Source organism: Carcharodon carcharias, chromosome 12 (genome assembly GCF_017639515.1).
Source record: "Carcharodon carcharias isolate sCarCar2 chromosome 12, sCarCar2.pri, whole genome shotgun sequence".
NCBI classification, from domain to species: domain Eukaryota; kingdom Metazoa; phylum Chordata; class Chondrichthyes; order Lamniformes; family Lamnidae; genus Carcharodon; species Carcharodon carcharias.
The window spans coordinates 153,197,067-153,221,570 of NC_054478.1; the positions used below are offsets into that span (position 1 = coordinate 153,197,067).

Below are 24,504 nucleotides of genomic sequence, written 5' to 3' on the forward strand. Positions count from 1 at the left end.
TATCCTGATAGGGGAGCAGTGAGGCCTTTTTATCTCGATAGGGGAGCAGTGAGGCCTTTTTATCCCGATAGGGGAGCAGTGAGGCCTTTTTATCCTGATAGGGGAGCAGTGAGGCCTTTTTATCCCGATAGGGGATCAGTGAGGCTTTTTTATCCTGATAGGGGATCAGTGAGGCCTGTTTATCCTAATAGGGGAGCAGTGAAGCCTTTGTATCCTGACAGGGGAGCAGTGAGGCCTTTTTATCCTGATAGGGGAGCAGTGAGGCCTTTTTATCCTGATAGGGGAGCAGTGAGGCCTTTTTATCCTGATAGGGGAGCAGTGAGGCCTTTTTATCTCGATAGGGGAGCAGTGAGGCCTTTTTATCCCGATAGGGGAGCAGTGAGGCCTTTTTATCCTGATAGGGGAGCAGTGAGGCCTTTTTATCCTGATAGGGGAGCAGTGAGGCCTTTTTATCCTGATAAGGGAGCAGTGAGGCCTTTTTATCCCGATAAGGGAGCAGTGAGGCCTTTTTATCCCGATAAGGGAGCAGTGAGGCCTTTTTATCCTGATAGGGGAGCAGTGAGGCCTTTTTATCCTGATAGGGGAGCAGTGAGGCCTTTTTATCCTGATAGGGGATCAGTGAGGCCTTTTTATCCCGATAGGGGATCAGTGAGGCTTTTTTATCCTGATAGGGGAGCAGTGAGGCCTTTTTATCCTAATAGGGGAGCAGTGAAGCCTTTTTATCTCGATAGGAGAGCAGTGAGTTCTTTTTATCTCGATAGGAGAGCAGTGAGTTCTTTTTATCCTGATAGGGGAGCAGTGAGGCCTTTTTATCTCGATAGGGGAGCAGTGAGTTCTTTTTATCCTGATAGGGGAGCAGTGAGTTCTTTTTATCTCGATAGGAGAGCAGTGAGTTCTTTTTATCTCGATAGGGGAGCAGTGAGTTCTTTTTATCTCGATAGGAGAGCAGTGAGTTCTTTTTATCCTGATAGGGGAGCAGTGAGGCCTTTTTATCTCGATAGGGGAGCAGTGAGTTCTTTTTATCTCGATAGGAGAGCAGTGAGTTCTTTTTATCCTGATAGGGGAGCAGTGAGGCCTTTTTATCCTAATAGGGGAGCAGTGAGGCCTTTTTATCCTAATAGGGGAGCAGTGAAGCCTTTGTATCCTGATAGGGGAGCAGTGAGGCCTTTTTATCCTAATAGGGGAGCAGTGAGGCCTTTTTATCCTAATAGGGGAGCAGTGAAGCCTTTGTATCCTGATAGGGGATCAGTGAGGCCTTTTTATCCTGATAGGGGAGCAGTGAGGCCTTTTTATCCTAATAGGGGAGCAGTGAGGCCTTTTTATCCTAATAGGGGAGCAGTGAAGCCTTTTTATCCCGATAGGGGAGCAGTGAGGCCTTTTTATCCTGATAGGGGAGCAGTGAGGCCTTTTTATCCTAATAGGGGAGCAGTGAGGCCTTTTTATCCTAATAGGGGAGCAGTGAAGCCTTTGTATCCTGATAGGGGAGCAGTGAGGCCTTTTTATCCTAATAGGGGAGCAGTGAGGCCTTTTTATCCTAATAGGGGAGCAGTGAAGCCTTTGTATCCTGATAGGGGATCAGTGAGGCCTTTTTATCCTGATAGGGGAGCAGTGAGGCCTTTTTATCCTAATAGGGGAGCAGTGAGGCCTTTTTATCCTAATAGGGGAGCAGTGAAGCCTTTTTATCCCGATAGGGGAGCAGTGAGGCCTTTTTATCCTGATAGGGGAGCAGTGAGGCCTTTTTATCCCGATAGGGGAGCAGTGAGGCCTTTTTATCCTGATAGGGGAGCAGTGAGGCCTTTTTATCCCGATAGGGGATCAGTGAGGCATTTTTATCCTGATAGGGGATCAGTGAGGCTTTTTTATCCTGATAGGGGAGCAGTGAGGCCTTTTTATCCCGATAAGGGAGCAGTGAGGCCTTTTTATCCTGTTAGGGGATCAGTGAGGCCTTTTTATCCCGATAGGGGATCAGTGAGGCATTTTTATCCTGATAGGGGATCAGTGAGGCCTTTTTATCCTAATAGGGGAGCAGTGAAGCCTTTGTATCTCGATAGGGGAGCAGTGAGTTCTTTTTATCTCGATAGGGGAGCAGTGAGTTCTTTTTATCTCGATAGGGGAGCAGTGAGGCCTTTTTATCCTGATAGGGGAGCAGTGAGGCCTCTTTATCTCGATAGGGGAGCAGTGAGGCATTTTTATCTCGATAGGGGAGCAGTGAGGCCTGTTTATCCTGATAGGGCAGCAGTGAGGCCTTTTTATCCTGATAGGGAAGCAGTGAGGCATTTTTATCCCGATAGGGAAGCAGTGAGGCTTTTTTATCCTGATAGGGGATCAGTGAGGCCTTTTTATCCTAATAGGGGAGCAGTGAAGCCTTTTTATCCCGATAGGGGAGCAGTGAGGCCTTTTTATCCTGATAGGGGAGCAGTGAGGCCTTTTTATCCTGATAGGGGAGCAGTGAGGCCTTTTTATCCTGATAGGGGAGCAGTGAGGCCTTTTTATCCTGATAGGGGAGCAGTGAGGCCTTTTTATCCTGATAGGGGAGCAGTGAGGCCTTTTTATCCTGATAGGGGAGCAGTGAGGCCTTTTTATCCTGATAGGGGAGCAGTGAGGCCTTTTTATCCTGATAGGGGAGCAGTGAGGCCTTTTTATCCTGATAGGGGAGCAGTGAGGCCTTTTTATCCCGATAGGGGAGCAGTGAGTTCTTTTTATCTCGATAGGGGAGCAGTGAGGCCTTTTTATCCTGATAGGGGAGCAGTGAGGCCTTTTTATCCTGATAGGGGAGCAGTGAGGCCTTTTTATCTCGATAGGGGAGCAGTGAGGCCTTTTTATCCCGATAGGGGAGCAGTGAGGCCTTTTTGTCCTGATAGGGGAGCAGTGAGGCCTTTTTATCCCGATAGGGGATCAGTGAGGCTTTTTTATCCTGATAGGGGATCAGTGAGGCCTGTTTATCCTAATAGGGGAGCAGTGAAGCCTTTGTATCCTGATAGGGGAGCAGTGAGGCCTTTTTAACCCGATAGGAGAGCAGTGAGGCTTTCTAATCCTGATAGTGGAGCAGTGAGGCCTTTTTATCTCGATAGGGGATCAGTGAGGCCTGTTTATCCTGATAGGGGAGCAGTGAGGCCTGTTTATCCTGATAGGGGAGCAGTGAGGCCTTTTTATCCTGATAGGGGAGCAGTGAGGCCTTTTTATCCTGATAGGGGAGCAGTGAGGCCTTTTTATCCTGATAGGGGAGCAGTGAGGCCTTTTTATCTCGATAGGGGAGCAGTGAGGCCTTTTTATCCTGATAGGGGAGCAGTGAGTTCTTTTTATCTCGATAGGGGAGCAGTGAGGCCTTTTTATCCTGATAGGGGAGCAGTGAGGCCTTTTTATCTCGATAGGGAAGCAGTGAGGCCTTTTTATCTCGATAGGGGAGCAGTGAGGCCTTTTTATCTCGATAGGGGAGCAGTGAGGCCTTTTTATCCCGATAGGGGAGCAGTGAGGCCTTTTTATCCTGATAGGGGAGCAGTGAGGCCTTTTTATCTTGATAGGGGAGCAGTGAGGCCTTTTTATCCGATAGGGGAGCAGTGAGGCCTTTTTATCCTGATAGGGGAGCAGTGAGGTCTTTTATCCTCGATAGGGGAGCAGTGAGGCCTTTTTATCCTGATAGGGGAGCAGTGAGGCCTTTTTATCTCGATAGGGGAGCAGTGAGGCCTTTTTATCCAGATAGGGGAGCAGTGAGGCCTTTTTATCCTGATAGGGGAGCAGTGAGGCCTTTTATCTCGATAGGGGAGCAGTGAGGCCTTTTTGATCCTGATAGGGGAGCAGTGAGGCCTTTTTATCTCGATAGGGAGCAGTGAGGCCTTTTATCCTGATAGGGGAGCAGTGAGGCCTTTTTATCCTGATAGGGGAGCAATGAGGCCTTTTTATCCTCGATAGGGGAGCAGTGAGGCCTTTTATCCTGATAGGGGAGCAGTGAGGCCTTTTTATCTCGATAGGGGAGCAGTGAGGCCTTTTTATCCTGATAGGGGAGCAGTGAGGCCTTTTTATCTCGATAGGGAGCAGTGAGGCCTTTTTATCTCGATAGGGGAGCAGTGAGGCCTTTTTATCCTGATAGGGGAGCAGTGAGGCCTTTTTATCCTGATAGGGGAGCAGTGAGACTTTTTTATCCTGATAGGGGAGCAGTGAGGCCTTTTTATCCGATAGGGAGCAGTGAGGCCTTTTTATCCGATAGGGGAGCAGTGAGGCCTTTTTATCCGATAGGGGAGCAGTGAGGCCTTTTTATCCTGATAGGGGAGCAGTGAGGCCTTTTTATCCCTGATAGGGGAGCAGTGAGGCCTTTTTATCCCGATAGGGGAGCAGTGAGGCCTTTTTATCCTGATAGGGGAGCAGTGAGGCCTTTTTATCCTGATAGGGGAGCAGTGAGGCCTTTTTATCCTGATAGGGGAGCAGTGAGGCCTTTTTATCCTGATAGGGGAGCAGTGAGGCCTTTTTATCCGATAGGGAGCAGTGAGGCCTTTTTATCCTGATAGGGGAGCAGTGAGGCCTTTTTATCCGATAGGGGAGCAGTGAGGCCTTTTTATCCGATAGGGGAGCAGTGAGGCCTTTTTATCTGATAGGGGAGCAGTGAGGCCTTTTTATCCTGATAGGGGAGCAGTGAGGCCTTTTTATCCGATAGGGGAGCAGTGAGGCCTTTTATCTCGATAGGGAGCAGTGAGGCCTTTTTATCCGATAGGGGAGCAGTGAGGCCTTTTTATCCCGATAGGGGAGCAGTGAGGCCTTTTTATCCTGATAGGGAGCAGTGAGGCCTTTTTATCCTCGATAGGGGAGCAGTGAGGCCTTTTTATCCCGATAGGGGAGCAGTGAGGCCCTTTTTATCCCGATAGGGGAGCAGTGAGGACCTTTTTCTCCTGATAGGGATGCAGTGAGGCCTTCTTTATCCGATAGGGGAGCAGTGAGGCCTTTTTTATCCGATAGGGGAGCAGTGAGGCCTTTTTATCACTGATAGGGGAGCTGTGAGGCCTTATTATCCTGATAGGGAGCTGTGAGGCCTTTTTATCTGATAGGGGAGCTGTGAGGCCTTTTTATCCTGATAAGGGAAGCAGTGAGGCCTTATTATCCCGATAGGGGAGCAAGTGAGGCCTTTTTATCCCGATAGGGGAGCAGTGAGGCCGTTTTTATCCGATAGGGGAGCAGTGAGTCCTTTTTATCTCGATAGGGGAGCAAGTGAGGCCTTTTTATCCTGATAGGGGAAGCAGTGAGGCCTTTTTATCCTGATAGGGGAGCAGTGAGGCCTTTTTATCCCGATAGGGGGCAGTGAGGCCTTTTTATCCTCGATAGGGGAGCAGTGAGGCCTTTTTATCCGATAGGGGAGCTGTGAGGCCTTTTTATCCTGATAGGGGAGCAGTTGAGGCCTTTTATCCCGATAGGGGAGCAGTGAGGCCTTTTTATCCTGATAGGGGAGCAGTGAGGCCTTTTTATCCTGATAGGGGAGCAGTGAGGCCTTTTTATCCTGATAAGGGAGCAGTGAGGCCTTTTTATCCCTGATAGGGGAGCAGTGAGGCCTTTTTATCCGATAGGGGAGCAGTGAGGCCTTTTTATCCGATAGGGGAGCAGTGAGGCCTTTTTATCCTGATAGGGGAGCAGTGAGGCCTTTTTATCCTGATAGGGGAGCAGTGAGGCCTTTTTTATCCTGATAGGGGAGCAGTGAGGCCTTTTTATCTCGATAGGGGAGCAGTGAGGCCTTTTTATCCAGATAGGGGAGCAGTGAGGCCTTTTTATCCCTGATAGGGGAGCAGTGAGGCCTTTTTATCCCGATAGGGGAGCAGTGAGGCCTTTTTATCCTGATAGGGGAGCAGTGAGGCCTTTTTATCCTGATAGGGAGCAGTGAGGCCTTTTTTATCCTGATAGGGGAGCAGTGAGGCCTTTTTATCCCGATAGGGAGAGCAGTGAGGCCTTTTTATCCTGATAGGGGAGCAGTGAGGCCTTTTTATCCCGATAGGGGAGCAGTGAGGCCTTTTTATCCTGATAGGGGAGCAGTGAGGCCTTTGTATCCTGATAGGGGAGCAGTGAGGCCCTTTTTATCCTGATAGGGGAGCAGTGAGGCCTTTTTATCCTGATAGGGGAGCAGTGAGGCCTTTTTATCCTGATAGGGGAGCAGTGAGGCCTTTTTATCCTGATAGGGGAGCAGTGAGGCCTTTTTATCTCGATAGGGGAGCAGTGAGGCCTTTTTATCTTGATCGGAGTGCAGTGAGGCCTTTTTATCCCGATAGGGGAGCAGTGAGGCCTTTTTATCCTGATAGGGGAGCAGTGAGGCCTTTTTATCCCGATAGGGGAGCAGTGAGGCCTTTTTATCCTGATAGGGGAGCAGTGAGGCCTTTTTATCCTGATAGGGGAGCAGTGAGGCCTTTTTATCCGATAGGGGAGCAGTGAGGCCCTTTTTATCCCGAATAGCGGAGCAGTGAGGCCTTTTTATCCCGATAGGGGAGCAGTGAGGCCTTTTTATCTCGATAGGGGAGCAGTGAGGCCCTTTTTATCCCGATGGGGAGCAGTGAGGCCCTTTTTATCCTGATAGGGGAGCAGAGTGAGGCCTTTTTATCCTCGATAGTGGAGCAGTGAGGCCTTTTTTATACCTGATAGGGGAGCAGTGAGGCCTTTTTATCCTCGATAGGGGAGCAGTGAGGCCTTTTTATCCTGATAGGGGAGCAGTGAGGCCTTTTTATCCGATAGGGAGCAGTGAGGCCTTTTTATCCTGATAGGTAGCGCAGTGAGGCACTTTTTATCTGATAGGGGAGCAGTGAGGCCTTTTATCTGATAGGGGAGCAGTGAGGCCTTTTTATCCCTGATAGGGGCGCAGTGATGGCCTTTTTACTCTGATATGGGAGCAGTGAGGCCTTTTTATCCTGATAGGGGAGCAGTGAGGCCTTTTTATCCTGATAGGGGAGCAGTGAGGCCTTTTTATCCGATAGGGGAGCAGTGAGGCCTTTTTATCCCTGATAGGGGAGCAGTGAGGCTTTTTATCTCGATAGGGGAGCAGTGAGGCCTTTTTATCCGATAGGGGAGCAGTGAGGCCTTTTTATCTCGATAGGGGAGCAGTGAGGCCTTTTTTATCTCGATAGGGGAGCAGTGAGGCCTTTTTATCCCGATAGGGGAGCAGTGAGGCCTTTTTTATCCGATAGGGGAGCAGTGAGGCCTTTTTATCCCTGATAGGGAGCAGTGAGGCCTTTTTATCTCGATAGGGGAGCAGTGAGGCCTTTTTATCCCGATAGGGGAGCAGTGAGGCCCTTTTTATCCCGATAGGGGAGCAGTGAGGCCTTTTTATCTCGATAGGGGAGCAGTGAGGCCTTTTTATCCTGATAGGGGAGCAGTGAGGCCTTTTTATCCCTGATAGGGGGAGCAGTGAGGCCTTTTTATCCGATAGGGGAGCACGTTGAGGCCTTTTTATCCCGATAGGGGAGCAGTGAGGCCCTTTTTATCCTGATAGGGGAGCAGTGAGGCCTTTTTATCCAGATAGGGGAGCAGTGAGGCCCTTTTTATCCTGATAGGGGAGCAGTGAGGCCTTTTTATCCCTGATAGGGGAGCAGTGAGGCCTTTTTATCCTGATAGGGGAGCAGTGAGGCCTTTTTATCCCTGATAGGGGAGCAGTGAGGCCTTTTATCCTGATAGGGGAAGCAGTGAGGCCTTTTTATCCTGATAGGGGTGCAGTGAGGCCCTTTTTATCCTGATAGGGGAGCAGTGAGGCCTTTTTATCCTGTTAGGGGAGCAGTGAGGCCTTTTTATCCTGATAGGGGAGCAGTGAGGCCTTTTTATCTGATAGGGGAGCAGTGAGGCCTTTTTATCCTGATTGGGGAGCAGTGAGGCCTTTTTATCCTGATAGGGGAGCAGTGAGGCCTTTTTATCCTGATAGGGGAGCAGTGAGGCCTTTTTATCCTGATAGGGGAGCAGTGAGGCCTTTTTATCCTGATAGGGGAGCAGTGAGGCCTTTTTATCTCGATAGGGGAGCAGTGAGGCCTTTTTATCCTGATAGGGGAGCAGTGAGGCCTTTTTATCCTGATAGGGGAGCAGTGAGGCCTTTTTATCCTCGATAGGGAGCAGTGAGGCCTTTTTATCCTGATAGGGGAGCAGTGAGGCCTTTTTATCCTGATAGGGGAGCAGTGAGGCCTTTTTATCCTGATAGGGGAGCAGTGAGGCCTTTTTATCCTCGATAGGGAGCAGTGAGGCCTTTTTATCCTGATAGGGGAGCAGTGAGGCCTTTTTATCCCTGATAGGGGAGCAGTGAGGCCTTTTTATCCAGATAGGGGAGCAGTGAGGCCTTTTTATCCTGATAGGGAGCAGTGAGGCCTTTTTATCCCTGATAGGGGAGCAGTGAGGCCTTTTTATCCTGATAGGGAGCAGTGAGGCCTTTTTATCCTGATAGGGGAGCAGTGAGGCCTTTTTTATCCTGATAGGGAGCAGTGAGGCCTTTTTATCCTGATAGGGGAGCAGTGAGGCCTTTTTATCCTGATAGGGGAGCAGTGAGGCCTTTTTATCCTGATAGGGGAGCAGTGAGGCCTTTTTATCCTGATAGGGGAGCAGTGAGGCCTTTTTATCTTGATCGGAGTGCAGTGAGGCCTTTTTATCCTGATAGGGGAGCAGTGAGGCCTTTTTATCTCGATAGGGGAGCAGTGAGGCCTTTTTATCCCTGATAGGGGAGCAGTGAGGCCCTTTTTATCTCGATAGGGGAGCAGTGAGGCCCTTTTTATCCTGATAGGGGAGCAGTGAGGCCCTTTTTATCTCGATAGGGAGCATGTGAGGCCTTTTTATCCTGATAGGGGAGCAGTGTGGCCTTTATATCTCGATAGGGGAGCAGTGAGGCCTTTTTATCCTGATAGGGGAGCAGTGAGGCCTTTTTATCCAGATAGGGGAGCAGTGAGGCCTTTTTATCCTGATAGGGGAGCAGTGAGGCCTTTTTATCCTGATAGGGGAGCAGTGAGGCCTTTTTATCCTGATAGGGGAGCAGTGAGGCCTTTTTATCCTGATAGGGGAGCAGTGAGGCCTTTTTATCCTGATAGGGGAGCAGTGAGGCCTTTTTATCTGATAGGGGAGCAGTGAGGCCTTTTTATCCTGATAGGGAGCAGTGAGGCCTTTTTATCCTGATAGGGGAGCAGTGAGGCCTTTTTATCCTGATAGGGGAGCAGTGAGGCCTTTTTATCTCGATAGGGGAGCAGTGAGGCCTTTTTATCCTGATAGGGGAGCAGTGAGGCCTTTTTATCCCGATAGGGGAGCAGTGAGGCCTTTTTATCTCGATAGGGGAGCAGTGAGGCCTTTTTATCCTGATAGGGGAGCAGTGAGGCCTTTTTATCCTGATAGGGGAGCAGTGAGGCCTTTTTATCCCGATAGGGGAGCAGTGAGGCCTTTTTATCCCGATAGGGGAGCAGTGAGGCCTTTTTATCCCGATAGGGGAGCAGTGAGGCCTTTTTATCCCGATAGGGGAGCAGTGAGGCCTTTTTATCTCGATAGGGGAGCAGTGAGGCCTTTTTATCTCGATAGGGGAGCCAGTTGAGGCCCCTTTATCTTGATCGGGAGAGCAGTGAGGCCTTTTTATTCTGATAGGGGAGCAGTGAGGCCTTTTTATCCTGATAGGGGAGCAGTGAGGCCTTTTTATCCTGATAGGGGAGCAGTGAGGCCTTTTTATCCTGATAGGGGAGCAGTGAGGCCTTTTTATCCCGATAGGGGAGCAGTGAGGCCTTTTTATCCTGATAGGGGAGCAGTGAGGCCTTTTTATCATGATAAGGGAGCAGTGAGGCCTTTTTATCCTGATAGGGGAGCAGTGAGGCCTTTTTATCCTGATAGGGGAGCAGTGAGGCCTTTTTATCCTGATAGGGGAGCAGTGAGGCCTTTTTATCCCGATAGGGGAGCAGTGAGGCCTTTTTATCCTGATAGGGGAGCAGTGAGGCCTTTTTATCCTGATAGGGGAGCAGTGAGGCCTTTTTATCCTGATAGGGGAGCAGTGAGGCCTTTTTATCCTGATAGGGGAGCAGTGAGGCCTTTTTGTCTCGATAGGGGAGCAGTGAGGCCTTTTTATCTCGATAGGGGAGCAGTGAGGCCTTTTTATCCCGATAGGGGAGCAGTGAGGCCTTTTTATCCTGATAGGGGAGCAGTGAGGCCTTTTTATCCTGATAGGGGAGCAGTGAGGCCTTTTTATCCTGATAGGGGAGCAGTGAGGCCTTTTTATCCCGATAAGGGAGCAGTGAGGCCTTTTTATCCTGATAGGGGAGCAGTGAGGCCTTTTTATCCTGATAGGGGAGCAGTGAGGCCTTTTTATCTCGATAGGGGAGCAGTGAGGCCTTTTTATCCTGATAGGGGAGCAGTGAGGCCTTTTTATCCTGATAGGGGAGCAGTGAGGCCTTTTTATCTCGATAGGAGCGTCGTGAGGCCTCTTTATCCTGATAGGGGAGCAGTGAGGCCTTTTTATCCCGATAGGGGAGCAGTGAGGCCTTTTTATCCTGATAGGGGAGCAGTGAGGCCTTTTTATCCTGATAGGGGAGCAGTGAGGCCTTTTTATCCTGATAGGGGAGCAGTGAGGCCTTTTTATCCTGATAGGGGAGCAGTGAGGCCTTTTTATCTCGATAGGGGAGCAGTGAGGCCTTTTTATCCTGATAGGGGAGCAGTGAGGCCTTTTTATCCTGATAGGGGAGCAGTGAGGCCTTTTTATCCCGATAGGGGAGCAGTGAGGCCTTTTTATCCCGATAGGGTAGCAGTGAGGCCTTTTTATCTCGATAGGGGAGCAGTGAGGCCTTTTTATCCTGATAGGGTAGCAGTGAGGCCTTTTTATCCTGATAGGGAGCAGTGAGGCCTTTTTATCCCGATAGGGGAGCAGTGAGGCCTTTTTATCCTGATAGGGGAGCAGTGAGGCCTTTTTATCCTGATAGGGAGCAGTGAGGCCTTTTTATCCCATAGGGGAGCAGTGAGGCCTTTATTTATCCTGATAGGGGAGCAGTGAGGCCTTTTTATCCTGATAGGGGAGCAGTGAGCCTTTTTATCCTGATAGGGGAGCAGTGAGGCCTTTTTATCCTGATAGGGGACAGTGAGGCCTTTTTATCCTGATAGGGGAGCAGTGAGGCCTTTTTATCCTGATAGGGGAGCAGTGAGGCCTTTTTACCGATAGGGGAGCAGTGAGGCCTATTTATCTCGATAGGGGAGCAGTGAGGCCTTTTAATCCTGATAGGGGAGATCATGAGGCCATTTTTATATCCTGATAGGGGAGCAGTGAGGCCTTTTTATCCTGATAGGGGAGCAGTGAGTTCTTTTTATCTCAATAGGGGAGCAGTGAGGCCTTTTTATCCCGATAGGGGACAGTCTGGCACTTTTATAAAATCCTGAATGGGGAGCATTTAGGCCTTTTTATCCCGATAGGGAGAGCAGTGAGGCATTTTTCTACATTTAAATCCCGATAGTGTAGCATTCAGGCCTTTTCAGTCTGAAGGGAGCAGTGCAGGCCTTTTATCACCCCGATAGGGAGCATGAGTCCTTTTAAAATCCTGATAGGGAAACAGTGAGGCCTTTTTATCTCGATAGGGAACAGAAAGGCCTTTAATCCTGATAGGGGATCAGTGAGGCCTTCATCCTGATAGGGGAGCAGTAAAGGCAATTTTATCCTGATAGGGGACAGTGAGGCCTTTTTCTATCACAAGATCAGGGGAGCAGTCAGGCCTTTTTGTTCAATAGCATTACCATCGCTGAAATCCCCGACTATCAACATCCTGGGAGCTGATCAGAAACTGAACTGGACACGCCATATAAATACTGTGGCTACAAGAGCAGGTCAAAGGCTGGGAATCCTGCGATGAGTAACTCACCTCCTGACTCCCCAAAACCTGTTTATCCATGATCAGGGGAGCAGTGAGGAGTTTTATGGGATAGGGCAGCCAGTGAGGCCTTTTCACTCCCCAATAGGGCAGCAGTGAAGCCATTTGTACCTGTTAGGGGAGCATGAGGCCTTTTTACCCTTAGGGAGCAGTGCAGCCTTTGTACAGAGATAGGGGAGCAGTGCAGGCCTCACCATCTCGATAGGGGAGCAGTGAAACCTTTAGATCTTGATCGGAGTGCAGTGAGCCTTGGGATCCCGACCAGGGGAGCAGTAAGGCCTTTTCATCCTGATAGGGAAGCAGTGAGGCCATTTTATCCCGATAGGGAGCAGTCGAGGCTTTTTATCCTATAGGGGAGCAGTGAGGCTTTTTACAACCGATAGGGGAGCAGTGACGCCTTTTATCCCAAGGGGAGCAGGGAGGCCCTCATCCTGATAGGGAGCATTGAGGCACTTTTTATTCTGAATAGGGGAGCAGTGAGGCCTTTTTATCTCGATAGGGGAGCAGTGAAGCCTTTTTATCCTGATAGGAGAGCAGTGGGGCTGGATATTCGATAGGGGAGCAGTGTGGCCTTTATAGCTGATAGGGGAGCAGTGTGGCCTTTATATCTCGATAGGGGAGCAGTGTGGCCTTCAAACTCTGATAGGGGAGCAGTGAGGCACTTTTTATCCTGAAGTGGAGCAGTGAGGCCTTTTTTCCCGATAGGGGAGAGAGGGCCTTTCAATCCTCAGGGGAGCAGTGAGGCCTTTTTATCCTGATAGGAAGGAGCAGTGAGGCCTTTAAATTCTGATAGGGAGAGCTGTGATGGCATTTTTAGCCAAAAACCAAAGGGAAGCAGGACTTGGAGCCCTTTGTCACTTCACAATTCACAAGAGCCAAGAGGTTGTTCATCGTGAATTCTTCATTCACTTTCGCAATTGTACCATTGATCACAATCCCAATCCATGCAAATTGAGAACTTGCACATGGAATTCCTGAATCTAAAAGCAAAGAGTTTCAAGGGTTATTATGGACAATTGGCCATTTGGGTTAACACCCAATGATCAGAACAACAAACTGCTCAACAAAACCATTCCTTAGCACATTCCAATACTTACCAGAACAGGAGAGGAGCTGGGCTGCAGCAAAGATGAAGAGAATGATTTTCATTTTGCCTGGATAGACAGGGTGAAGGACACTTGGGTCCTGTTCTTCTGTCTGCCACGTCTCTGCTTCAATTCAAGCTTTATATATGTCACAGCACACAAAGCATTAGTGCACATTACAGAAGAATGAGGAACTATCACCACAATCACTGCAATCACTTCACTCCCTTCATTTCCTTCATTCCGTTCATTACCAGTTGTTAACTTTGTGTCCAAAAGTATCATTGGGTGTTGAAATTTGTTTTGTAAGGTACAATGTGAGTCAATTTCCCCTTTCATAATCAATATGATCCAGACTCCAAATTATTTTGGTAACATTGTAAATTATTTATGATGAACTGCAATGGAATAAAGGAAAACTTAGTGGTCACTGTGTGGTAACTGGATGTTTCAGTCTGTAGCAACAGTAGATTACAGCTACAATTCTCATCCTGGATGTTTCAGTCTGTAGCAACAATACCTTACAGCTCCGATTCCAGTCCTGGATGTTTCAGTCTGTAGCAACTGTACAGACACCACATTGACTGCAGCGACTCAAGAAGGCATCTCACCATCACCTTCTCAAGGGGCAATTAGGAATGGGCAATAAATTCTTGTCCAGCCAACGAAGCCTACTTCCCTTGAATGAATAAACAATAAATAAGGCCAACATGCCAGTTGCCTTCCCAATTGCTTGCTGCACCTGCACGCTAAGGTTCTGCATTCCTTGTACTAGGAAACCCAAGTATCTTCGTACATTAACTCTTAAAAGTTTCTCACCTTTTAAAAAATGTTCTGCTCTTTATTCTTATGACCACAGTGAATAACCTCACTTTTCCCAACATTATTCTCCATCTGCCATCTTGTTTCCCATTCACCTGAGCCATCTATATCTCTTTGCAGCTCTCTGTGTCCTCCTTACAGTTTAACTTTCCACCTGGCTTGGTATCAGCAGCAAACTTACATACATGACTCTCTGTCACTTCATCTGAGGCATGCCTTGCTGAGTTCCAAGACTCACGAATCATTTCAACTCTTCAGGAGGTTGTTTACATAGTTGTGAAGAAGACTGCTAGCTTTGTTTAATTAGCAACTTTATGAGATTGTAGGATGCTTTTTCTTTGAATATCTCTCAATATGTGTTTGTTTATTTGGACGAGATTAAAATATATTAGATAGTTTAATTTTTTTTCAATGGGAGTATGATGATTGCCCGTGTTTGATGGTTTGATGGGCAGTTTTATGAACTTGTTAGAGGGGAATTTTTTTCAGACAGGATTTTGGAAGGCTGAATGCTCTTTGTTTTTATTTCATAACCATTTTAAAGAATTCCCAGTGTTATATGGCCAATTGTTTCTGTACCTAGATAATGAAAGAGTGCTTCAAAGGTTTAACAGATGTCGTGACATTAAATCAATGTGAGAGTCAAACCACAAGGCTTCCTACATACAATAATATCTTGTTCTCCATACTGTTGAATGCAGAAGGATTTATCCACTTTATAAAGTGCTCTAATGCATCTGAACCCTTACAGAGCGCTAGTCAATGTAATGGTCTCTTATCTTTTAACGCCAGAGACCTATGATCAATAACTGTATTAATAACATATATAACTTATCGTACAACATCTAATTATCACACTTGAAGTTGGCAAGAGCTTCTAAACTTATCTGCAAAAGGTTTGCAACTGCACTGCACGCTTCCCCCAAGATTCATGAACTGGCTTATCTGAAGTGGTTCCCACAGACTTCAGGAATTCATCCAAAATGATGAAAATAGCAACCTTTTTCTCATTCATTCATGGGATGTGGGCATCACTGGCTGGGCCAGCATTTATCGCCCATCCCGAATTGCCCCTGAGAAGGTGGTGTTGAGCTGCCTTCTTGAACTGCTGCAGTCCATGCAGATGACACAAAGATTGGCCGAGTAGTGGATAGTGTAGAGGAGAGCCATAATCTCCAAAACAATATAGATGGGTTAGTGGAGTGGGCGGTAAAGTGGCAGATGGATTTTAACATAGAGAAGTGTTCGGTCATACATTTAGAGAGGTCAAACAGTTACAGGGATTACACAACAAATGGGAATATACTAAGAGGGGAGATGAAGTGACAGATCTTGGCGTACAAGTACACAGGTCCCTGAAGGCAGCAGTTCAAGTAGACAAGGTTGTAAAGAAGACATATGGAATGCTCTCCTTCATTGGCAAAGGTATAGAATATAAAAGTAAGGATATAATGTTGGAATTGTTTAAAACACTGGTGAGGCCACAACTGGAGTACTGTGTGTAGTTCTGGTCACCACATTACAGGAAGGATGTAATAGCTCTGGAGAGAGTGCAGAGGAGGTTTACAAGAATGTTGCCAGGGTTAGAAAAGTGTAGCTACGAGGAGAGATTGGATAGGTTGAGGTTATTTTTCTTAGAACAAAGAAGGCTGAGAGGTGACTTGATTGAGGTGTAGAAAATTATGAGGGGAGTAGATAGAGTGGACAGGATAAAATTGTTTCCCTTGGTAGAGAATTCTGGAACCAGGGGACAGAGATTCGAGATAAGTGGCAGAAGGTGTAGGGGGGACATGAGGAAGAATTTTTTTACGCAGAGGGTAGTGGGTGTCTGGAATTCACTGCCCAAGTTGGTAGTAGAGGCAGAAGCTCTAAACTCTTTTAAAAAGTAACTGGATCTGCACCTAAATTGCTGTAAGCTGCAGGGCTATGGGCCGGTTGCAGGAAGGTGGGATTAGAAAAGGCAGCTGGGTGTCCTGGGGCTGGTGTGGACAAGATGGGCTGAATGGCCTCCTTCTGTGCTGTAACTCTTCTATGGTTCTATGGTGAAAGTGAAATTTGTGTTTGGACCAGGGATTTAAATAGCGAAGCCCATGTCACCTTACCTGAGTGTTGGGTTGTAACCTATCACATTCCCTGAACCTGGAGAAAATGAAGGGTGGTGGGAATGGCACCCCACACCTCCCAACTGTCCTCCCGGTGTGGGTTGTCTCAGTATGGGCAGGGGAAGATTCAGCCTATGGAGACATGACAGCAGAAAGGTAGAGTATTCAGCCCATTACGTTCACTCCAGCTCTCTGCACAGCAATCCAGTCAGTCTCATTCACTCGCTCTATTCGCATCATGCTGCTAGTTTATTCCTCTCAAATATCCATCCAATTTCCTTTTGAACCTGCTAACCATGTCTGCTTCCAGCACTCTCGTAGGCAGTGAGATCTAGGTCAACACCACTCGGAGTGTTAAAACGTTTCTTTCTCGCACATCTTTTCCAAAACCTCAAGTCTGCGCCAGCCAGTCCTTGTGTAATGAAAGCGGATTTTTATTCTGTCTGCCTCACCTAAACCTATCATAATCTTACACATAAGAGCATCAGAAATAGGAGCAGAAGAACATAGAACCCAATTGAGCGATTCAATGCTTCAATATCACTCTCCTGCCCGTTCTCCATAACCCTGACCCCTCGGGCTGTGCTGTACAGTTATGAGGGCTGTAATTCTCCAGCCCCTCCCGCTGGAGCGATTTTCCGGTCTTGTCCGATTCAGCCGCTGTTTGAAGGGAACCCAACACCCGCTGTGGGGGTGGGGGTGGTGGGGGGAGGGGGTGGTGGGGGGAGGGGGTGGGGGAACATGCCATAGAGGGGCCAGAAATCCAGGCTGACGTTACATAAAAAAGCTGTTTCGTGGATTACGTGGGACTGAGTTGAAAGACTGTTTTCAAAATGGACCCCAAGGGTCACCTGACTTTCTCCATGTGGATTCGGGCTGGAACGCCGACGAAGAGGAGACAGCCTATGGGAATTGGCTTGGTGTTTCCAGCCCTGAAGTGGTAGTGACCACCCCCCACCCCACCATGGTGGGTGTGGTGAGCCAGCCAAAGGACTGGGAGATCCCACTGGTGGGTGGGGCTGGAAGATCCCAAACAATGTGTGTCCCAAACAGTAAACAGACTTGACATCTTTACCTCCAAACACAAAGACGTTAACCGATAAGCCACTGGGCAGGGCAGGTGGCAAGGAGACTTCCGACAGCTGTAATGGGCTGACCACTTCCCTTGTATGAAACGTCTCTCAGCAGCAGTGTGCAGGTCACCTGATCACAGTGGTCATCTTGCATTATCTGCAACCAGCACTGAAAGGACAAGAAGCAGCACTCCTCCCCGCAACACCACCACCCCCCCCCCAACCCCCACCTCAGACACCCATCCTGAACCATCTTGAAGAAGCTGCAACCCAGGTAGAGAAGGAGAGAGGCACCTAAAGCAGCTATTGGACCCGTTGGAAAATAACTAGGCAGCGAAAAGTGCACAGCGGCTGGGGAGAAATCAGGAACGTTTACGGGGGTGGGGGGAGGGGGTAAAAGGGGCATGATCTTCGGGAGGTGGGCTGTCGATGGGCACTGGGGGCACCCTTCCTGCCCACCAGCGGTGAAAGCTGGACAAAAGATTGTGGTGGATGGGTGGAATGAGCACATTACTGAAGGGCCTTAATAGGCCTAATGGAGGGTGGGCTGCCTGACACTTTACCCTCCTGCTTTAACATGGGAGACAGTTTAGGGTGGTGGGAAGGTGATGGACAGGCCACCCATTGTATTTTACAAACCCCAGCCCCCCCCGCTGCCTTCTAATAGGCCAGAAGGGGGCTATTAAATTCACCACTCTGTGTCCCCTGTATGGACACATCCAAGGGCCTGTGAACATCAACGTTTACCAGGTTTCACACTGTTTCAAAAATACTCGGCCTTCCTATTTTCACGGCCAAAGTGAATAATCTCCCACGCCCACACATTATACTCCAGCTGCCATCTTGTTACCCATTTGCTTCCCCTGCCTCTGGCTGGGATTTACCACTCTAGGCCTTAGCCCAGTGACAGGGGTAGGAAGTAGGAAGGGCCCCCCCACCGAGGAGTGTAGTGGATAAACCCGCCCAATCGCCCAGTCTTCAGGTCATTAATTACGCAGCCGGGGGTTTGATGCTGAATCGTGTAGCAGGTCCACACAGGAAGTCACACCTCCCACTGTCATGTCTGCGCGCCATATTTAATCCATCTGTACGTTGCTCAAGGCGTCTGCAACACCACCAGGTCTTCCGGCAGGCACTGACCTCAAGGTGAAGTGGCGTCTCCCTGGACTCCCTCCTCCAGGCCCTGGAAGACAAGAGGGACATCCTCTCTCTCAGGGACATGAGGAGGAGGCCCAGCTGCTTCACCAGGAGGTCGCCAGTGTGGTCAGTGCCACTGGCGAGCAGAGGAGCATCACCCAGCAGTGCTGGGAATGAATGAACGACCTAACCTGTGCCAGCAGGGTAAGTGAACCCTCTACCCTCCACACTCAGCTCACCAGTCTCGGAATGGCTCATGCGATGTGGGCATCATTGGCACAGCCAGGCTTTGTGCCTCTCACCCCTAGAAGCCCTTCACAGGGAGCTGGGGAGCCACCTCATTGTCCCACTGCAGTCCATATGGTCTGCTGGTCAGGAGGTAACCGTGGTTTGCCGAATCAACCACACTGAAGGCCACTGTGGGGTGGGCTGAGGTGGGTGGGTTGGAGTACCAGGCAATCTTCTGGTGCTGCTGATGCCACGTCCCTTGTCCTTCTAGCAGCTGGAGCCCGTGGGTCTGGGTGGGAGCTGCTGAATATGCCTTATGGACCAGCGGTGCATCTTTCATGTGGCACAACCAGCATGAAAGGGAGACGACAGGGGGGGATATGCCTGAAATCCGGCCCCTCACACAATATGAGCAGTGGGTTGCCAGGTTGGCAAGGGAAGACTGTGATTGTGCCTGCCCCAACAGCCGGGGGGTGTGGGGTGAGGGTGGGGGGGTGGGGGGTGAGGAAGCTCAATCCCTGCCAGTTGTAAGCTGAGGGTCAGGCTCTGTGTTCTATACAACAAAGCGCAGGCACTCACTCATTCTTCCCTCTCTCCACTCCCAGTGCCAGCAGGAAAACAGTGAGGCCAGATCACCACCAGGAATCAGCTCCTGTCCGTGTGTGAAATGCTGCCCTACACACTCAGCGTTGAGTCCCTCCAGCACCGACGCATTGGCATCTTTGTATGCCACATGAAAGATGCACTGCTGGACCATAAGGCATACTCAGCAGCCCCCACCCAGAACCACGGGCTCCAGCTGCTAGAAGGAGAAGGGACATGGCATCAGCAGCACCAGAAGATTGACTGGTACTCCAACCCACCCACCTCAGCACAATCCACAGTGAACATCAAGGACACCCACATAGACCCACAACCTGTCATCGGGGACACACCCACAGACACACAGCTCTGTCATCAGCGACTCACTCACAGACACACAGCTCTGTCATCAGGAACACACTCACAGACACACAGCTCTGTCATCAGGGTCACACTCACAGACACACAGCTCTGTCATCAGCGACACACTCACAGACACACAGCTCTGTCATCAGGGTCACACTCACAGACACACAGCTCTGTCATCAGCGACACACTCACAGACTCACAGCTCTGTCATCAGGGACACACTCACAGACACACAGATCTGTCATCGGGGACAAACACACAGACACACAGCTCTGTCATCGGGGACACACTCACAGACACAAAGCTCTCCCATTGGGGTCACACTCACAGACACACAGCTCTGTCATCAAGGACACACTCACAGACCACAGTTCTGTCATCGGGGAAACACTCACAGACAGCTTTGTCATCGGAGACACACTCACAGACACACAGCTCTGACATTGGGGACACACTCACAGACACACAGCTCTGTCATCAGGGACACACTCACAGACACACAGCTCTGTCATCAGGGAAACACTCACAGACACACAGCTCTGATATCGGGGACACATTCACAGACACACAGCTCTGACATCGGGGACACACTCACAGACACACAGCTCTGAAATCGGGGACACATTCACAGACACACAGCTCTGATATCGGGGCACACTCACAGACAAACTGCTCTGTCAACGGAGACACACTCACAGACAAACAGCTCTGATATCAGGCACACATTCACAGACACACAGCTCTGTCAATGATAACACACTCACAGACACACAGCTCTGACATCGGGGACACACTCACAGACACACAGCTCTGATATCAGGCACACATTCACAGACACACAGCTCTGTCAACGATAACACACTCACAGACACACAGCTCTGACATCGGGGACACACTCACAGACACACAGCTCTGTCAACGATAACACACTCACAGACACACAGCTCTGTCAAGGATAACACACTCACAGACACACAGCTCTGTCATCGGGGACACACTCAAAGACACACAGCTCTGTCATCAGGGACACACTCACAGTCACACAGCAATGTAATCAAGGACACAATCACAGACATAGAGCTCTGTCATCGGGGACACACTCACAGACACACACCTCTGTCATCAGGGACATACTCAAAGACACACAGCTCTGTCATCGCGGACACACTCACAGACACACAGCTCTGTCATCGGGGACACACTCACAGACACACAGCTCTGTCATCCTGACACACTCACAGACACACAACTCTGTCATCGGGGACACACTCACAGACACACAGCTCTGTCATCGGGGACACACTCACAGACACATAGCTCTGACATTGGGGACACACTCACAGACACACAGCTTTGTCATCCAGACACACTCACAGGCACACAGCTCTGACAAGAGACACACTCACTGACACAAAGCTCTGTCATCGGGGACACACTCTTAGACACACAGCTCTGTCATCAGGGTCACACTCACAGACACACAGCTCTGTCATTCAGACACACTCACAGGCACACAGCTATGACAAGAGACACACTCACAGACACACAGCTCTGTCATCAGGGACACACTCACAGAATCACAGCTCTGCTATTGCAGATACACTCACAGACACATAACTCTGTCATCAAGGTCATACTGACAGACACACAGCTCTGTCATCAGGTTCACACACACAGACACACAGCTCTGTCATCAGGCACACATTCACAGACACACAGCTCTGTCAACGATAACACACTCACAGACACACAGCTCTGACATCGGGGACACACTCACAGACACACAGCTCTGTCAACGATAACACACACACAGACACACAGCTCTGTCAAGGATAACACACTCACAGACACACAGCTCTGTCATCGGGGACACACTCAAAGACACACAGCTCTGTCATCAGGGACACACGTACAGTCACACAGCAATGTAATCAAGGACACAATCACAGCCATACAGCTCTGTCATCGCGGACACACTCACAGACACACAGCTCTGTCATCGGGGACACACTCACAGACACACAGCTCTGTCATCCTGACACACTCACAGACACACAACTCTGTCATCGGGGACACACTCACAGACACACAGCTCTGTCATCGGGGACACACTCACAGACACATAGCTCTGACATCAGGGACACACTCACACACACACAGCTTTGTCATCCAGACACACTCACAGGCACACAGCTCTGACAAGAGACACACTCACTGACACAAAGCTCTGTCATCGGGGACACACTCTTAGACACACAGCTCTGTCATCAGGGTCACACTCACAGACACACAGCTCTGTCATCCAGACACACTCACAGGCACACAGCTATGACAAGAGACACACTCACAGACACACAGCTCTGTCATCAGGGACACACTCACAGAATCACAGCTCTGCTATTGCAGATACACTCACAGACACATAACTCTGTCATCAAGGTCATACTGACAGACACACAGCTCTGTCATCAGGTTCACACACACAGACACACAGCTCTGTCATCAGGCACACATTCACAGACACACAGCTCTGTCAACGATAACACACTCACAGACACACAGCTCTGACATCGGGGACACACTCACAGACACACAGCTCTGTCAACGATAACACACACACAGACACACAGCTCTGTCAAGGATAACACACTCACAGACACACAGCTCTGTCATCGGGGACACACTCAAAGACACACAGCTCTGTCATCAGGGACACACGTACAGTCACACAGCAATGTAATCAAGGACACAATCACAGCCATACAGCTCTGTCATCGCGGACACACTCACAGACACACAGCTCTGTCATCGGGGACACACTCACAGACACACAGCTCTGTCATCCTGACACACTCACAGACACACAACTCTGTCATCGGGGACACACTCACAGACACACAGCTCTGTCATCGGGGACACACTCACAGACACATAGCTCTGACATCAGGGACACACTCACACACACACAGCTTTGTCATCCAGACACACTCACAGGCACACAGCTCTGACAAGAGACACACTCACTGACACAAAGCTCTGTCATCGGGGACACACTCTCAGACACACAGCTCTGTCATCAGGGTCACACTCACAGACACACAGCTCTGTCATCCAGACACACTCACAGGCACACAGCTATGACAAGAGACACACTCACAGACACACAGCTCTGTCATCAGGGACACACTCACAGAATCACAGCTCTGCTATTGCAGATACACTCACAGACACATAACTCTGTCATCAAGGTCATACTGACAGACACACAGCTCTGTCATCAGGTTCACACACACAGACACACAGCTCTGTCATCAGGCACACATTCACAGACACACAGCTCTGTCAACGATAACACACTCACAGACACACAGCTCTGACATCGGGGACACACTCACAGACACACAGCTCTGTCAACGATAACACACTCACAGACACACAGCTCTGTCAAGGATAACACACTCACAGACACACAGCTCTGTCATCGGGGACACACTCAAAGACACACAGCTCTGTCATCAGGGACACACGTACAGTCACACAGCAATGTAATCAAGGACACAATCACAGACATAGAGCTCTGTCATCGGGGACACAATCACAGACACACACCTCTGTCATCAGGGACATACTCAAAGACACACAACTCTGTCATCGAGGACACACTCACAGACACACAGCACTGTAATCAAGGAAACAATCACAGCCATACAGCTCTGTCATCGCGGACACACTCACAGACACACAGCTCTGTCATCGGGGACACACTCACAGACACACAGCTTTGTCATCCAGACACACTCACAAGCACATAGCTCTGACATCAGGGACACACTCACTGACACAAAGCTCTGTCATCGGGGACAGACTCTCAGACACACAACTCTGTCATCAGGGTCACACTCACAGACACACAGCTCTGTCATCCAGACACACTCACAGGCACACAGCTATGACAAGAGACACACTCACAGACACACAGCTCTGTCATCAGGGACACACTCACAGAATCACAGCTTTGCTATCGCAGACACACTCACAGACACATAACTCTATCATCAAGGTCAAACTGACAGACACACAGCTCTGTCATCAGGTTCACACACACAGACACACAGCTCTGTCATCAGGCACACATTCACAGACACACAGATCTGTCTTCAGGATCACACACACAGACATACAGCTCTGTCATCAGGCACACACTCACAGACACACAGCTCTGTCATCCTGACACACTCACAGACACACAGCTCTATCATCAGGTTCACACTCACAGACACACAGCTCTGTCATCAGGGTCACACTCACAGACACACAGCTCTATGATCAGGGTCACACTCACAGACACACAGCTCTCCCATCGTGGACATAGTCACAGACACACAGTTATGCCATCGAGGACATCCTCACAGACACACAGCACTGTCTTCGGGGACACCCTCACAGACACACATTTCTGACTTCGGGGACACACCAACAGACACACAGCTCTGCCATTGGGGACACACTCAGAGACACACAGCTCTGTCATCCTGACATACTCACAGACACACAGCACTGTAATAAAGGACACACTCACAGACACACAGCTCTGTCATCGGGGACACACTCAAAGACACACAGCTCTGTCATCAGGGACACACTCACAGTCACACAGCAATGTAATCAAGGACACAATCACAGACATAGAGCTCTGTCATCGGGGACACACTCACAGACACACACCTCTGTCATCAGGGACATACTCAAAGACACACAGCTCTGTCATCGAGGACACACTCACAGACACACAGCACTGTAATCAAGGACACAATCACAGCCATACAGCTCTGTCATCGCGGACACACTCACAGACACACAGCTCTGTCATCGGGGACACACTCACAGACACACAGCTCTGTCATCCTGACACACTCACAGACACACAACTCTGTCATCGGGGCACACTCACAGACACACAGCTCTGTCATCGGGGACACACTCACAGACACATAGCTCTGACATCGGGGACACACTCACAGACACACAGCTTTGTCATCCAGACACACTCACAGGCACACAGCTCTGACAAGAGACACACTCACTGACACAAAGCTCTGTCATCGGGGACACACTCTCAGACACACAGCTCTGTCATCAGGGTCACACTCACAGACACACAGCTCTGTCATCCAGACACACTCACAGGCACACAGCTATGACAAGAGACACACTCACAGACACACAGCTCTGTCATCAGGGACACACTCACAGAATCACAGCTCTGCTATTGCAGATACACTCACAGACA

At 49.4% G+C, this 24,504-nt stretch overlaps 1 protein-coding gene and 1 long non-coding RNA gene across 2 annotated transcripts in view; both read right to left on the minus strand.

The window, feature by feature from the left end:
- LOC121284746 (cell wall protein DAN4-like) overlaps positions 1-11,837 on the minus strand; it is a 34,220-nt gene extending 22,383 nt beyond the window's left edge. The window contains exon 1 of the mRNA XM_041200298.1: positions 11,808-11,837. Within this exon, the coding sequence (XP_041056232.1) occupies positions 11,808-11,837 (30 nt within the window). The remainder of the gene's footprint in view (positions 1-11,807) is intronic.
- Positions 11,838-12,658: 821 nt separating this feature from the next.
- Positions 12,659-15,844, minus strand: LOC121285097. Its single transcript, XR_005944600.1, has 3 exons — positions 15,826-15,844; positions 12,914-13,039; positions 12,659-12,796 (listed from the first exon to the last, which is right to left on the minus strand). It is a non-coding gene; the product is annotated as an uncharacterized LOC121285097 (long non-coding RNA).
- Positions 15,845-24,504: the final 8,660 nt, after the last annotated feature.